The sequence below is a fragment of the Marmota monax genome, unplaced genomic scaffold (genome assembly GCF_021218885.2).
Source record: "Marmota monax isolate L192 unplaced genomic scaffold, Marmota_monax_Labrador192_F-V1.1 WCK01_AAM20220418_F8-fsc00024, whole genome shotgun sequence".
Lineage (NCBI taxonomy): Eukaryota > Metazoa > Chordata > Mammalia > Rodentia > Sciuridae > Marmota > Marmota monax.
Window position 1 is genome coordinate 19,993,257 of NW_026695224.1, and position 15,833 is coordinate 20,009,089.

A 15,833-nucleotide genomic window follows, 5' to 3' on the forward strand; every position below is an offset into this window, starting at 1 on the left:
GGTGCCTGGCCTAGGCCTACCTGCTGCTCTGCTCTCCGAGGGGACAGCAGACAAGTTAGACTGAATATAGAATATCCGATCAGACACATTGTCTGGAGCAACCAGATACTCTGGTGTCCTGTAGAGAACTTGTAGGGAAGTTTTCTATTGTTATCCTGCCATGGAAACTGAGGCTGTGATGTCATCACTACTCCGGGTGGCCATGGAAGGAATGTGTGTCTTGAGTGTAGGCTTCAGACCCTTGGTATTTTATGGAAAGCAAGGCAAAAAGAAGAGAGCTCTGTCTGGACCCTCCCTTTTGGCCTTCCCCCATATCCTAATCAAATAGCCACTGTCTGTGGAGCACAACTGGGGGTTGGGTACAACCCATGACCACAGGGAGCAAGATTCTGAGAAACACAAATTCTGAGACTGGTCAGACAGTTATCATTAAACACAGAGAGCTAGGTTGCATGTCCCTGACGCTAAGTATTTACCTGTTGGGAGAAGCAGAGATTTGAGTGGATTAGGGGGTCAGAGAATGCTTCCTGGAAGTAGGCCTGAATTTAATGAGTTATACAAGTGGAAAAACATTCCAATTGGGAATAAAACAAAGAAGCCCTTCTTGACCTCATTCTGCCCCAAAGATAAATCCTTTGATGGATTGGAGATGTGGCTCAATGATAAGTGTTCACCTAACATACATGAATCCCTGGGTTTGATCCCAGGCACCATAAAAAAAGAAAAAAATTCTTTGCACCCTCACCTTTTCACAAATGCGTTCTGAAAAGGAGCCTAAGGACCTAACCTAAGTCCGCAGTGGTGTTTTACTAAATAGTAGAGTTTCATGTTGGAGGTCCAGATTTATAACTGGTAAGACAAACCTGTGACATTTCAAGAAGATGGACACTGGGAAGGGTATTAAAGGTGCTCCAAGGCAAAACAAGTTTCTCCGGTGACTTTTTGAAATAGGAATGACAGGCCTATTTCAGCATAAAATTTGAAACATGTTTAAGACAAAATGACATAATACAAAATTACCACATTATTCTTTCATACTCCTTTCTTCAAAAAAAGGCAAAGAAACCATGTATGGGGCTGGGGATGTGGCTCAAGCGGTAGCGCGCTCGCCTGGTATGCGTGTGGCCCGGGTTTGATCCTCAGCACCACATACAAACAAAGATGTTGTGTCCGTCGAAAACTAGAAAATAAATATTAACAAAAATTCTCTCTTAAAAAAAAAAAAAAGAAAGAAAGAAACCATGTGTGGTCATGCAGGTCTGTAGTCCCAGGACTCAGGAGGCCAATAATTTTTAAGCTATTCTCAGCAATGTAGCAAGGCCCTGTTTCAAAATAAAAATAACAATGGCTGAGGATGTAGCTCAGTGGTAAAGCACCCCTGGGTTCAATCTCAAATACCACAAATAAGCATTAAAAAAAGGGAGGATAGTTGGGATATAGCCCAAAGTGAAACCAAGTACTAGGAAAAAAAAAAAAAAAAGAAACAATAAGGCTGGGGATGTAGCTCAGCGGTAGAAAGGTTGCTCTCCAAAGCATTGCAAAGAAAGAAAATAAACTCAACAGATTCTTTGTCCTACATGTGGCAGTTAGGCATATGAATTATCAGAACACAATGAAGTCTGCCCCCAAAATAATTTTTGTTAAGGCGGCCCATAAAAGCATCATTTATTGCTAGAAATCATGACATCACAAAAACTAAAATGCATTTTATTCTTCATATTTTATATGAAAGACTACGTTACTATGGTCCATTACTCCATTGCTGGCCCGTAGTTCATCTTTCAAAGCTGCAAACAGCTCACCAGGCCTGAGGGGCATTAAGGTCAGCCTAAGTGACAAGTGTGTTCATCCACCCAGGACACCAGGAAAGATCCCTAATCTAGAATCCCATTTTAGTTAGCCAAAATCAAGCTTGCTGAGGCAAAGGCTCTCTCACTGAGGATGCCAGTCCTGGAAGGGTTCTCCTTCTACGAGCTGCCAGTTCAATCTTCTGAACCAGGCTCACATCCCATGGATGGGTCACAAAGCTGATGACTGAGCCTGGCACCTCGCTCCCAACACGGCCTACCCTTCCTGCTCTGTGGATGTAATCTTGCAGGGTGAGGGGAAAATCATAATTGACAACCAGTTCCACATGGGTGCTGTCTAGGCCACGAGAAGCAATGTCTGTGCAGAGCAGTATGTCTTGGGAGCCCTTCTGGAAGCACTGGAAGATACCTGCCCTCATTGAGGCTGGCATTTGCCCCTGAAGCCTTAGGTGTTTGATCTTGTGGTCATCCAGAATATATCCCAGCCAGTTCACAGTGCTGGAACTGTTACAGAACACCAGGACTGTTCCTGAGCATCCAGTCTTATCTGTTTTGTCACGCTGCTTGAGGATCTGTACCAACTCTGTCACCTTGTCTGTTCCCTTCAGCCTCATAAATGTTTGTCTGACATGAGGCATAATGCAGTGGAGCTTGGAACTGGTGATGGTGGTGAGAGAGTATGGGCTCCCAACTTTACTCAGCAACTGGCTCACACCTTCAGGAAATGTGGCTCCCACGAGCACTAATTGAGCTTTGGGATTGAAAGGGTCTTGTAAATCAGCTGGGCCTTGGGCTATATGGCTCTTTTCCAAGATGTAGTCCACCAGGTCCTGGAAACTTTCATCCAGCAGTGTGTCTGCTTCATCCAACACCATGAAGGAGAGTTGCTCCAGGGTGATCAGTTGACTCTTCAGGGCCTTCCATAGAGCCCCCGGAGTGGCAACTAGCACATGTGCTGAAGGTTGTTTGGACAGCTGCAGCCTGATTCTACTCATGCCATGACCTCCTCCTAGTTCTTGTACCCGCAGGCCCAAGGAGCGGCCTAGTGATTGGGCCACAGCCCGCACCTGTTCTGCTAATTCTCGGGAAGGCACAAGGACCAGACCCCGAGGAGCAGGTACGCGGTGGGTTTCCAGAGCTGGACGATCAACAAGCCTTTGCAACAGCGGAAGTAGATAGCTCAGAGTCTTGCCACTGCCAGTTTCTGCGGCGCAAAGGAGGTGGTGGCCGTGAAGCAGTGGGGGTATGGTGCGTGACTGCACGGTGGTGGGCCGAACGATTTCGGGAGCAGCATCGTGCAGTGCGCGCAGCACCTCAGGCTCCAGACCCAGGTCCGCGAAGCTGCCGTGGGACCGCAGGCCCCGCAGCGCTGGCGCTTCCAGTTGTGCGCGCTCGATGGAGAAATAGTCCCGATGCGCGCGCCGATGCCTCCAGCCACGCGAGGCGAGCGCCGCGCATTCCCAACGGCCCAGCGTGAGGCGCGCTGGCTGGTTTAACTCAGGCCGCCGCGCCGAGACGAGGAGTGGTCCGGGTTTTACTAACAGCGGCCGCTGGGCAGTCCGACGCCCGCTCTGTCGCTGTTCCTGCCGCCGCTGTAGAGCCCGCGGAATGCGCACCACTGTCAGAGGTTCATCCGGACCGCGGGCCGACAGATCCCGGCGGGGCGCCTGCAGCAACCGAGCAGCGAGAGACAACAGCAACGTCGGGCGCGCGATAGCCATGTTGCCCTTGTTTTTGGAGAGGCGCACGTCAGTGACGTCACGTATGCGCCGCTTCCTCGCCTACGGTGCCTGGCTCGGCTCAGTAAGATACGGAGCTGGAGACGCGTCAGAAAGTGGGGAAGATCCCTACCTTTCAGTGACTGCTAGGTCTGTAGATCAGCACCGGGATGGCGACATCCAGACCTAGACCGCCTTTGGGTGGGGAGCGCGGTGGAGGCTGGAGCATAGGCTAGCAATACCTGGCGTCAGTGGGGCCCTGGTCCTATGGACCAGGTGTGCTGGTGTCTTCTGGAGATCGGGTGCCCATCCCTTGAGATCTTGTTTGTCGTCCTCATTGCCCCTGAGGACAATGTTCAGTGCCAGGCTCCCCTTGTAAATTCTGAAGGTGAGAGATGCCGCGAAGTTTCCAGAGATATGGACCCTGCGGAAATACTGGTAATACGTGTTTTCCCAGCGACTGAATGAATGGCAGGCCTGGGGACTGACACGAGGGTGTGGAATTATAAATCTAGGCTCAATTCCCGCTCCATTCTGGCTTAGAACCCGCAGTAGAAGGTGGTGTCCTTCAACTCATTTTTTCACTGAAGTGGGAGGAAAGGTGATAAGGCTTTCAAGTGGTGACATCTCTTCTTTACATTAAAAAAAAAGCATTTTTAAAGCCAAATTTCACTCTCTGCTTCCTTGTCACCATTCCCAGCTTCCCATCCTGAACGCACCCTCTCTAGCAGCCATCTCACTTTCTCTCTCAGGTATGGTAATTCCTCAGATAGCATTAAAGATCCAGAAGTCATCAGCTTCATAGGCCTGGTCAGTCAGAATATTTGAATTAAAATCAGATATTTAAGTTATAAAAGAGAGTTACACTAGTCATACTTCCTGAAAAGTTTTGAAAATGGGGGCCAGATCTTTGTAGTCTGACATTCTGGGGTGGGGGGTAGGGTAAATGTTTGTGGATTGATTACATGGGAGGTTCTTTTTTTTTTCCCCCCAATATTTATTCTTTAGTTGTAGTTGGACACAACACCTTTATTTCACTTGTTTATTTTTGTATGTGGTGCTGAGGATTGAACCCAGGGTCTCCCTGTGCCAGGCGGGGCCTCTACCCCTGAGCTACAACTCCAGCCCACATGGGAGGTTCTTAACGTGGAATATGGAATATGTGGTTTAGTTTCACCACTATTGTTGGCCCTTCCTATCTTCAGGTTGCATATCTGTAGATTCAAACAAGTGTGGATTGAAAATATGCTGGAGATAAATGTGCCTGAGACTAGTGGGATATCTCAGTTGGTAGCACTCTTGCATAGCAGGAGTCCTTGGATTCAGCCTCTGGCAGTACACACAGACACAGACGCACACACACATATACACAGGAAAAAGAAAAGAAAAAAAATTTGTCTGTATTGAACATTAAAAGAACTTTTCTTTTGATGGAGAAGCCTTGAACTGAGAAACTCACACATGCTAGGCAAGTGCTGTACTATCACTAAGCTACATCCTCAGCTCTTTTTAAATTTCAGGTTGAAAACAGTATCTAACTAAATTGCCATCTGGCCTTGAACTTGAAGTCCTCTATCAGTCTCCCAAGTAGCTGGGATGATAGGTGTTTGCCTCCAGTTTACCTTCTATGCTACTTTTATGATTCTTTCTAAAAACATAGAGCTCTTATCTGAATAGCTCCTTGGATGTCAGACCTGACAAGTTTCCTCCTTTGTCATGTGCCCTTGCACCAAACCAGAACAAATAATTATCAGAAAAGAACAATACATATGTATATATATGCATTAAAATTGTGTTCAATTATTCAGGGAAGGGTTAACTGATTAGGTATGCATCTGCTTTCTCATTATGCTAGAGCCTTTATAATATAATTACCTCAAAATCTTATAGGGGTTAGAGGTTTTAAGGGTCTGTCTCAGCCCATTGTCCCTAATTTCTTGTTCTATCATCAGACACTGCCTAAAATCTCTCTCTCTTCCTGATGTTCACAGCAGATATTGCATAACCTCTAATTGTTACTGAAACACATGGCTTAAATAGTTACTTCAGAAATAGGAAAGATTTGCTTATTAAAAAAAAAGTGAATTCCCAGGAGCAGGAGCTTAGTATGTTTCATGGATCTCAGGTAATAATGATTTAGTCATTCATTTATGTATTGATTTTAGAAATATTTTCTGCTAGGCGTGATGGCTCATGTAATCCTGGCAGCTGTGAAGACTGAGGCAGCAGGATCACAAGTTCAAAGCCAGCTTCAGCAACTTTGCAAGGCCCTGAGCAACTCAGGGAGACCCTGTTTCAAAGTAAAACATAAGAAGGGCTGGGATGTGGGGCAGTGCTTAAGTGCCCCTGGGTTCAAGTTTCAATTCCTAGTACCCCCCAACCCCCAAAAAGAAAAAAATAAAGAAAGAAATATTTTTAAGACTACACATATGGCAGGTACTGTTGAAAGAGTGAACTGTGAACAAAATTCCTGTTCTTTTGTGGTTTATCTTTTTGCCTAATAAACTAATTATTGGTTTGGGGTAAAACTTATTTATTTATTTATTTTGTGCTAAGGATGAAACCCAAGGCCTTGTTCATGCTAAATGCTAGGCAAGCCCTGTACCACTGACCTATTCTCCTAGTTCAGGCAGAGAAGGGGCACTTTTGCAGATTACCAGCAGTTAGCTGATATTTTAAGCCATGTGAGTAAATAAGTTTACCTGGGCTAATGATTGGAATAAGAATGGAAGAGGGCTTAAGACTAAGTAGAAACCCTCATATGTGTAGGAGAGTTTTCAGGTGGGGACAGAGGTTGAGGGATCCAAGAGTGCTGGGTCAGGGAAGCCCAGGAGGGGGAGAAGAAGGAAGATGTAGGGCTCCACCATGTCTCTTGCTATAATTGAAAAATATGTGGTCAGATAAATATCTAGTAAATACATTCAGGTCATTGGTGTCTTTTGTTAGTGTAGTGAGGCAGAGTAGGCCTAGGAGTACAAAGCAAGTGTGAACAGTATCAGTAACTGAGCAGAGCATACTTGGTAAACTTTGTGACTTTTTCAAGGAGATCTTTTTTTTTTTAATATATATATATATATATATATATATATATATATATATATATATATATATTTTTAGGTGTAGATGGACACAACACAATGTTTTTTTTTTTTTTTTTTTTTAATGTGGTGCTGAGGATCGAACCTGGGTCCCGCGCGTGCTAGGTGAGCATTCTGCCGCTGAGCCACAATCCCAGCCCCAAGGAGATCTTAGAGTTAAATATCAACAGTAGTTACCGCTTAAATACAGGATTTTGATTTTTTTTTTGTTCCTGTTGGCTCTTCAGAGTATTCCTAGAATGTGACCTCTTCTTACCACCTTTACTGCAGCTCCTTGGTCTGAACTTCCGTTATCTCTCAAATTGATTACCGAATTGCCTTCTACTGGTCTTTCTATGATAATCCTTGTCCCCTACAGTTTGCTGTTAACACAGCAGTCAGCATGATAGGTAAGACCATGTCAGCTCATGCTACTCCTCCATTTACAACCCTTTACTGGCTCACGTACTCACTCTTATCTTCTTTCTGCTGTTATTTCACATATCTGACTTCTGTTACTATCTCTTTTCTTTCCTGTGGTCCAGTCATGTTGTCCTCCTTGCCATTCCTCCAACACATCAGACAAGGTCCTGCCTTAGGAGAAGCACTGACTGTTGCCTTTGCTATGTATTCTTCTATTAGAGACCAACTTAGCAAACTCAAATCTTTGTTTAAATCTTGTCTTCTGGGGCTAGGGGCAGTAACTCAGTGGTAGAGTACGTACTTTGCATATGTGAGGCCCAGATTTCAATCCCCAACATCCTCCATCATCCAGAAAAAAAAAATTGTCTTTTCATTGAACTTGTGTTGATTTCTGTATTTAAAACAGCAACCCAGGGGCTGGAGTTGTGGCTGAGTGGAATAGCACTTGCCTAGCATGTGTGAGGCACTGGGTTCTATCCTCAGCACCACATATAAATAAATGAGTAAAAAAGGTCCATCAACATTTAAAATAAATAAATAAATAAATAGCAACCCAATCCCACCAGGTTGGGAGGCTGAGGCAGGAGTATCGCAAATTTAGTCAGCCTCAGTGAACTAATGATGCCCTAAACAGGTAGAGAGAGAAGATGGGAGGGGAGGGGAGGGGGGATAGTAGAGGATAGGAAAGATAGCAGAGTACAACAGTCACTAGTATGGCAATATGTAAAAACGTGGATGTGTAACCGATGTGATTCTGCAATCTGTATACGGGGTAAAAATGGGAGTTCATAACCCACTTGAATCAAATGTATGAAATATGATATGTCAAGAGCTTTGTAATGTTTTGAACAACCAATTAAAAAAAATGATGCTCTAAACAACTTAGTGAGACTTTGTCTCAAAATGAAAAATAGAAAGGGGCTGAGGGTGTAGCTCAGTGATTAAGTATTTCTGGTACAATCCTCAGCAAATAAATAAATAAATAAACAAACAAACAAACAAATAAATAAATAAATAAATTTGCAACCCAGCCAAGACTGGTGGCAAGTGCTTGCAGTCCCTAGTACTTGGGAGGCTAAGGCAGGAGAATCACTTGAGTCAGGAGTTGGAGACCAGTCTGGATCATATAATGAGACCTTGTGTCAAAACAAAAACAAAGAAACAAGCTAAAAAACTAAAAATAAGTTTGCTGCACTTTAAGAAAAGCAATGTTTGCAATCCGGTCTCTGCTCCTTTCTCTTCCAGGGCCCAGCCAGTTTCTGAATCTGTCTTGTAATTATTTGCTTACTTGTTATGCTTTGTGACTTTTGCCTGTGTTCCTCCAGTAGCATGAAAACTCTGCTGAGCAAGAATTTTTGTCTATTTTGTGTTCTAATGTATTCCAAGAGACTAGGAGAGTGCCTGGCAGAGATTAAGCACTTAATGAATAGTGGTTCGATGAATGACTGAACATGCATATTTTATAAGATCAGACAAAAGTAACGCAAATGACTGTGGGTTGGAAGGAAAAAGGAAAACCTGTCCTTGCTAAGAGAAGGGACTGTTTCCACTTGAATTTCTGACCCTTATTTTCCTGTTCTTCAGGTGAAACAGAGGAGGAATGATTGTGAATAGTGTCTCTCTGTGCTACCACAACAAATTCATCTTAGCCCCTATGGTTCGGGTTGGCACTCTCCCAATGCGGCTGCTGGCCCTGGATTTTGGAGCTGACATTGTTTACTGTGAGGTAAGTGCTCCTGGTTTTCTGGGAGGGCTTTCCCACAAGTGCAGCCTCCTCATTTGGATGTGGGAGTGGTCAGGAGTGGGGGAGGCAGGATGAGAACTCCCCACACAGGTGTTTGTTGAAGGTGGGAGGGGAGCAACAGGCAGGCACTGATGAGTTCTGTGGGCCCTGCTGAGGGCCAGCATCCTGGGCAGCACAGAGGCGTTAGGGTTGCTGAGATGAGTTGATGAGCATCAAGTTGGGGAAGTGCCGTGGCCCCTGTAGGAGCTAACATACATTCAGAACATCAGTAAATGGACTCAGAGGTTAGGAAGAAGAGGAAAAGGACCAGAATCAGGCTAATGAAGCTGGATGAGGTTGGTTTTGGGTTGCCATAGGATTTTCTGGTGGTGATAGCTGGTAGGCCAGTAGATACACTTGCAGACTGCTCTGGAGAAAAGTAGGGCTTCAGACCCAGGTTCAAAAACATCTGTCAGGAAAAATAGAATTAAAGGAGTAGCTAATGTTGGATGATGAAGGAATGTGAGCAGTGGTTCTCTCTCTTTTTTACTAGGGATTGAACACAGGGCCTTGTGCATGCAAGGCAAATACTTTACCAACTGAGCTACATCTCCAGCCCTGGAGAGCTTTTCTTTTCAATATTTTTTAGTTGTAGTATTTTTTTTTTTAGTTGTAGATTAGTTGGACACAATATCTTTATTTTATTTATTTAGTTTTATGTGGTGCTGAGAATTGAACCCAGTGCCTCACACGTACTAGTTGAGCACTCTACCACTGAGCCACAGCGTCACCCCTGGAGAGCTTTTCTTAATCTTCATATGTTTTCCTAATGAGTGAAAAGTTTAGGAGACTGTCTAGGTACTTCTGATTTTTTTTTTGTGCTAGAGATGACACCCGAAGTTCTGTGCATGCTAGTGCTCCATTGCTGAGCTACACCCCCATCTGAGATCCTTTCATCTTTAACAGCCATTCGGAGTGGGGGTAGGATGACTATGGCTATAAAAGGCAATGGGGGTGTGCTGAGCCACAACCTCAACGGTAGGGCGCTCGCCTAGCATATGCAAGGTGCTGTGTTCGATCCTCAGCACCACATAAAAATAAATAAAAATAAAGGTAGTGTGGGGCTGGGGATGTGGCTCAAGTGGTAGCACACTCGCCTGGCATGCGTGCAGCCCGGGTTCAATCCTCAGCACCACATACAAAGATGTTGTGTCTGCCGAAAACTAAAAAAATAAATAAATATTAAAACTCTCTCTCTCTCCTTTAAAAAAATAAAATAAAATAAAGGTAGTGTGTCCAACTATGACTAAAAATATATATATATATATATATATTTATTTAAAAAAAGGCAATAGGAAGAATCTTTGTAGTGATGGGATCATTCTGTGTCAGTGTCAGTGGTTAGTGTCCTGATTGTGATTTTGTATTATTGTTAAGATGTTGCCATTGGGGAAACTAGGTAAAGGGTTCTTAGGTCTAGGATCTCTCTCACATCCTTACAGCTGCATGTGAATCCACAGTTACTCTAAGATAAAATGTGTAGAGATTAGGGAAGGACTGTGAGTGGACTTGGGGAAACACCCTAAGTCCTGGGTAGGAGTGTTTGGGAACAGGAATCAATGTGAGAAGTAAAAATGTGAGAAAATAGGCAAATTAAAAAGAGTTTACTGTCAGAGAAGGCCAAACTCAGGTCTGTAAACAATGTCAGATGGTACAGAGAGATCCAATTGCACGAAGACTGGTGGTGGTATATATGAGAATGAGGTGGCTGGGGACAGGTTAGGAGTTAGAGACTTAAGGATGAATAGTAAACAAGGAATCAGAAAAAGGACTGCCGGCTACTACTTCAGGGATTTAAGAGGTTAAGCGTAGAACAAGTATAGGCAGATGGCTTGAGGTGAAGGAAGTAGAGTAAAGTGAGATATTTATATAAGAGTTGCATGTTTGAGTAATAAAAAGAAGGAAGGATTTAGAAGTGAGGTGGGTACCAGAGGTGATGGGTAAGGCCAGTGGTTGAGTGGAGTCGATTTCTTTTTTTTTTTCTTCTGGAGGGGACAGGATTTTTTAATAATATCTTTATTTGTTTATTTATTTTTATGTGATGCTGAGAATTGAACCCAGTGCCTCACACATGCAAGGCAAACACTCTACCACTGAGATACAGCCCCAGCTCAGGGACAGGATTTTTTTTTAATATTTCTTTTTTAGTTTTTTTTTTTAGGTGGACACAATATCTTTATTTTTATGAGGTGCTGAGGATCAAACCCAGTGCCTCACGCATGCCAGGCGAGCGTGCTACCACTTGAGTCACATCCCAAACCAGGGACAGGATTTTTTATTGTTATTTTTTGGCAGTGCTGAGGGTGAAACCCAGGACCTTGCATAGCTAGGCAGGTACTCTGGAACTGAACTATATCCTCAGCCTAGGACACAGAAATTTTTTTGTGTTGTTAAATTTGTTCTTTTTTGTTATAGATAACAGGAGAATGTATTTTTGTATAATATACATACATGGAGTATAACTTATTCTAATTAGGATCCTATTCTTGTGGTTGCATATGATGTGGAGTTACCATGGTCTTATATTCAATACAAGGCTAGGAAAGTTATGTCTGATTAATTCTACCATCCCCCCCCACCCTGCCTTCCCTTTGTTTCCCTTTGTCTAATCCAATGGATTTATATTCTCCCCCCCACCCCCTCTGCCGCCTTCCACTGTTGCTGGTTAGCATCCACATATGTGAGAAAACATTTGGCTTTTGGTGTTTTGGGATTGGCTTATTTCACTTAGCATGATATTCTCCTGTTCCATCCATTTACCAGCAAATGCCATAATTTCATTATTCTTTATGGTTGAGTAATATTCCATTATGTGTACATACCACATTTTCGAAGGACACCCAGGTGGGTTCAGTAGCTTAGCTATTTGTGATTTGAGCTGCTTAAACATTGATGTGGCTGTGTCACTACAGTATGCTGATTTTTTAAGATGTTTATTTATTTATCTCCATTTATTTTATTACCAAGTGCCTCACACATGCTAGGCAAGTGCTCTATCACAGAGCCACAACCCCAGCCCCTAGTATGCTGATTTTAAGTCCTTTAGGTATAGACTGAGGAGTGGGATGACTGGGTCAATTGGTGGTTCCATCCAAGATTTCTAAGGAATCTCCATACTGCTTTCTATGGTGGTTGCACCAATTTGTAGTCCCACCAACAATATATGTGAGTACCTTTCTCCCTACATTCTTGCCTTCATTTATTGTTACTTGTATTCTTTATAATTGCCATTCTGACTGGAGTGAGATGTAATTTCTCTGTAGTTTTAATTTGCATTTCTCAATTTTGCTAGGCATGTTGAATATATTTCCATATATTTGACAATTTGTTTTTCTTCTTTTCTGAAGTGCCTGTTCAGTTCCTTTGCCCATGTACTGATTGGGTTATTTGTTTTTGTGGTGTTACGTTTTTTTGAGTTCTTTGTATAATCTGGAGATTCATGCTCTATCTGTGATACGAGTGGTAAAGATTTTCACCCTTTCTGAAGGTTCTCTGTTCATGTTCTTGATTATTTCCTTTACAGTGAAACTTTTTAGTTTTATACCATCCTTTCTGTTGATTCTTGATTGTACTTCAGGGGTCTTGTTGAGGAAGTCGTTTCCTAAGCTAACATGATGTGGGATTGGGCCTAGTTTTCCTTCTAGAAGGTGCAGGGTCTCTGGTCTAATTCCTAGGTACTTGATCCACTTTGAGTTGATTTTTTGTGCACTGTGAGAGATAGGGGTTCAATTTCATTCCACTACATTTGGATTTCCAGTTTTCTCGGCACCGTTTGTTGAAGAGCCTATCTTTTCTCCAAGGTATGATTATGGTGCCTTTGACTACTACGAGGTAACTGTGTGTTTTCTATTCCATTGATTTCATTGGTCTTCATGTCTGATTTTAGGGCATAGGAGTCTTTTGTGTGTGTGTGTGTGTGTGTGTGTGTGTGTGTGGTGCTGGGGATTTAACCCAATACATGCAAGGCAAGCACTCTATAAACTGAGCTATATCCCCAGCCCATAGGATTCTTTTTTAAAAAATATTTATTCTTAAGTTTTAGGTGGACACAATATCTTTATTTTACATTTATGTGGTGCTGAGGATTGAACCCAGTGCCTCATGCATGCTAGGTGAGCACTCTACCACTGAGCCACAACCCTAGTTCCCCAAAGGATTCTTGATGAGGTGGTGGGTCCTGCCCTTGTCTGAGATGGGCCAAGGAGATGAGGGGGAAAGTGATGAAATAGGAGGGAAGCCAAGGGTTTGTATAATGAGACTTGTAGGAAGGCAGTCTTTTGTTGGAAATGGGGGTGGAAAGAAGGGTTTGAGGGCCTGGGGTTGTGGCTCAGTGGTAGAATGCTTGCCTCTCATGTATGGGGCACAGGGTTCAATACTTTTTTTTTTTTTAAAGAGAGAGAGAGAGAGAGAGAGAATTTTTTAATATTTATTTTTTAGTTTTCGGCGGACACAACATCTTGTTTTTTCGTATGTGGTGCTGAGGATCGAATCCAGGCCGCACACATGCCAGGTGAGTGCGCTACTGCGTGAGCCACATCCCCAGCCCTGGGTTCAATTCTTAACATCACATAAAAAAATAAAATAAAGGTATTGTGTCCATACAACTAAAAATTTTTAAAAAGGGAAGAGTTTGGTTTGTAGGGATTTGACTAATGTAAGAAGTTGTGTTTTTGTTCACGTGGGGTCTAAAAACCTAAATATTTGCCTGGCAGCTATGCATGCTATGTAGTGCTAACTTGCAGCCTTATGGGAAGGAGATGTGAGTTGCCTAGTGGGGATTGGGATGCTGGTACTTGCAGCAGGTCAGGGGCTGAGATTTCTAGGGCTCTGACAAGATGATGTGAGAGGGAGGGTTGGAGGCATGGAGCACATGTTCTCCAGAGGTTTTAGGTGGGAGGCAAAAAGGGAGATTTCTTAGTTCAGGATAACAAAGGCCTAAGCATTTTCTGGGGCAAAGTTCTAGAGGTAGTTAAAATTGAGAAAAAGGCAATAGTGCCTACATTAACATATTCATCCACCTTGGGCTTTAGTTTTCGTGAGCCCCAGAAAATGGACTTGATTTCTCTGAGAGTGATGGACAGTATAATACGAGAAGGAAGGGTCAGTGTCTCTCATATAGCCGTGCCCATAGGCAGCTATGCTTCATTGACAGCCCTGGACCATCAGTTTGTGCCAGTGGGGGGTCACGAAAGGGAAGCTGGGCAATAGAAGCAGAGCTGCCACTGAAATCAGAACTATGTTGTGAGGATCCAGATCCTTCGTGGCCAATTCTTTAGAATTCTTAGGGTTGTTTTCAAGCCCTTTAGAAGTTAAGAGCTCAGGATTTATGTGATGACTTTAATATGTGGCCCTTCTAATTGGGCAAAGTTGGTTTTCCTAATCAATGTGACCAGTTCTTATTTTCAGGGTCCTACTCAAGTTTGGAGCTGAGGAAATCTAATTTAAACACATTAATTTTGTTTTATGTACTTCACTGTGAGAGAGTTGGAATAGCCTCTGAACCAACAAGGGGTCTCTGAATAGAGAAGATCTAATCCTGCCAGGCGCTATGGTGCATGCCTATAATCCTAGCAGCTCAGGAGGCTGAGATTGGAGGATTGTGGGTGCAAGGACAGCCTCAGAAATTTAGCAAGCCCCTAAGCAACTCAGTGATACCCTGTCTCTAAATAAAATATAAAAAATGGGTGGGAGATGTGGCTCAGTGGTAAAGGGTCTGTGGGTTCAATCTCTGGTATCAAAAAACAATACCACCACCAACAACAAAAAATAACCTAGTTCTTCCACGGAGTCCTAACTCCTACGGAGAGAAGATGATAGGCAGTTAGGCTCCTATTTACCTTAGGTATTTGGCTGGGAACTGGGTCTTAAGACCTGGTCATGGCATAATGTGGTGCCTGGTGCCTCCTGGTGGTTCCAAAAGTTGCTCTGCAGGCCAACTATCTGCTGCTTGTGTGTTCTTTCTGGGAGAACCAGATAGAGACTCAAGTGTGGGATTAGCTAACTAACTAGTCCACCTACCTGGTATAGAACCTAGGGGTAGAGCAGGCATGCAGGCACTTCCTTAACCCATAGAGTCCTGAGCACCTGGAAGATGAGTCTTGTTAAAAAAGAAAAGCTGAAAGAGCAGTAGTCCTTCTTCCCTAGGGTCTGCACTGTAAATTTTCCAGGAATTCCCCAGAGGTTGCATTTCTATTCCTTTTTATAGTAACATGGGACTCCAGTTGCAGGAACTGAGAAGACAGAAGTTAGTGTTAAACCTTTTAATAAGTGGGATCAAGAGAGAAGGCAGTGTGTTTTTAATATGTACCAGGGTGATTAAAAAGAAAAAAAAACTTTCCTCCCTTGTGGTAGAGTGCTTGTTATCATTTGGAAGGCCCTGGGTTAATCCCCAGCATTGCAAAAAAGAAAAAAGTATTTTTCTGTGCTGGGAGTATTGCTCAGTGGAAGGACAACTAGATCTAGCATGTGTATGAGGCCCTGGATTCAATCCTAGCACTGAAGATTTAAAATTTTTTTTTCTTATTGAGGAAAAACACATAAAATGTATAAATTTTAACCATTTTTAAGTGAACAGTAGTATTAGTATATTCACATTGTTGTGAAATAAATCACCAGAACTTTTTCATTTGCAAAATTGAAACTCTATACCCATTAAACAGCACCTTCCTCTTCTCCTCTTCCTAGCTGCTGGTCACCACCTTTCTGTTTAGAAAGTAAACTATTTGGATGAATGTTCTGTAAGTGTTTGATGGGCTTATTTTGTTTTAATTTGTAGCTACTGGAGATTGAATCCAGGAGTGCTTCACCACTAAGCTATATTCCAACCCCTTAATTTTTATTTTTTTAATTTTGAGACAGGGTCTCACTAAGTTGCTTAGGGTTTCATTAAGTTGCTGAGGCTGGCCTTGAATCTGTGATCCTCCTGCATCAGGCTCCTATGTTGGCAGTGATTACAGGTATATGCCACCAGGCCCAACATTGATGGGTTTATTTTAATTAGCATAATGTCCTAAAAGATCATTCA

The 15,833-nt window shown here is 43.1% G+C and overlaps 2 protein-coding genes across 4 annotated transcripts in view; one reads left to right on the plus strand and one right to left on the minus strand.

Moving 5' to 3' along the window:
* Nucleotides 1-1,691: 1,691 nt before the first annotated feature.
* Nucleotides 1,692-3,566, minus strand: LOC124086342 (probable ATP-dependent RNA helicase DDX28). Its single transcript, XM_046434463.2, has one exon. It carries the CDS (start codon nucleotides 3,527-3,529, stop codon nucleotides 1,907-1,909), a length of 1,623 nt encoding a protein of 540 aa, XP_046290419.1. The 5' UTR covers nucleotides 3,530-3,566; the 3' UTR covers nucleotides 1,692-1,906.
* A 12-nt stretch (nucleotides 3,567-3,578) lies between these two features.
* Nucleotides 3,579-15,833, plus strand: part of Dus2 (dihydrouridine synthase 2) — an 80,022-nt gene continuing 67,767 nt past the window's right edge. Inside the window, exons 1-3 of one of the 3 annotated variants that reach the window (XM_058575847.1) lie at nucleotides 3,579-3,676; nucleotides 8,611-8,752; nucleotides 13,247-13,319. In XM_058575847.1, the coding sequence (XP_058431830.1) occupies nucleotides 8,627-8,752; nucleotides 13,247-13,319 (199 nt within the window). In that variant the 5' untranslated portion in view covers nucleotides 3,579-3,676; nucleotides 8,611-8,626. Of the gene's footprint in view, nucleotides 3,965-8,610; nucleotides 8,753-13,246; nucleotides 13,320-15,833 lie in introns of all 3 variants that reach the window. The other 2 variants (XM_058575848.1, XM_046434465.2) reach the window with 2 other exon arrangements.

What these genes read in the sequence shown, in the direction of transcription:
- LOC124086342 (XM_046434463.2), bottom strand. Translation starts at nt 3,529, where the DNA reads ATGGCTATCGCGCGCCCGACGTTGCTGTTGTCTCTCGCTGCTCGGTTG.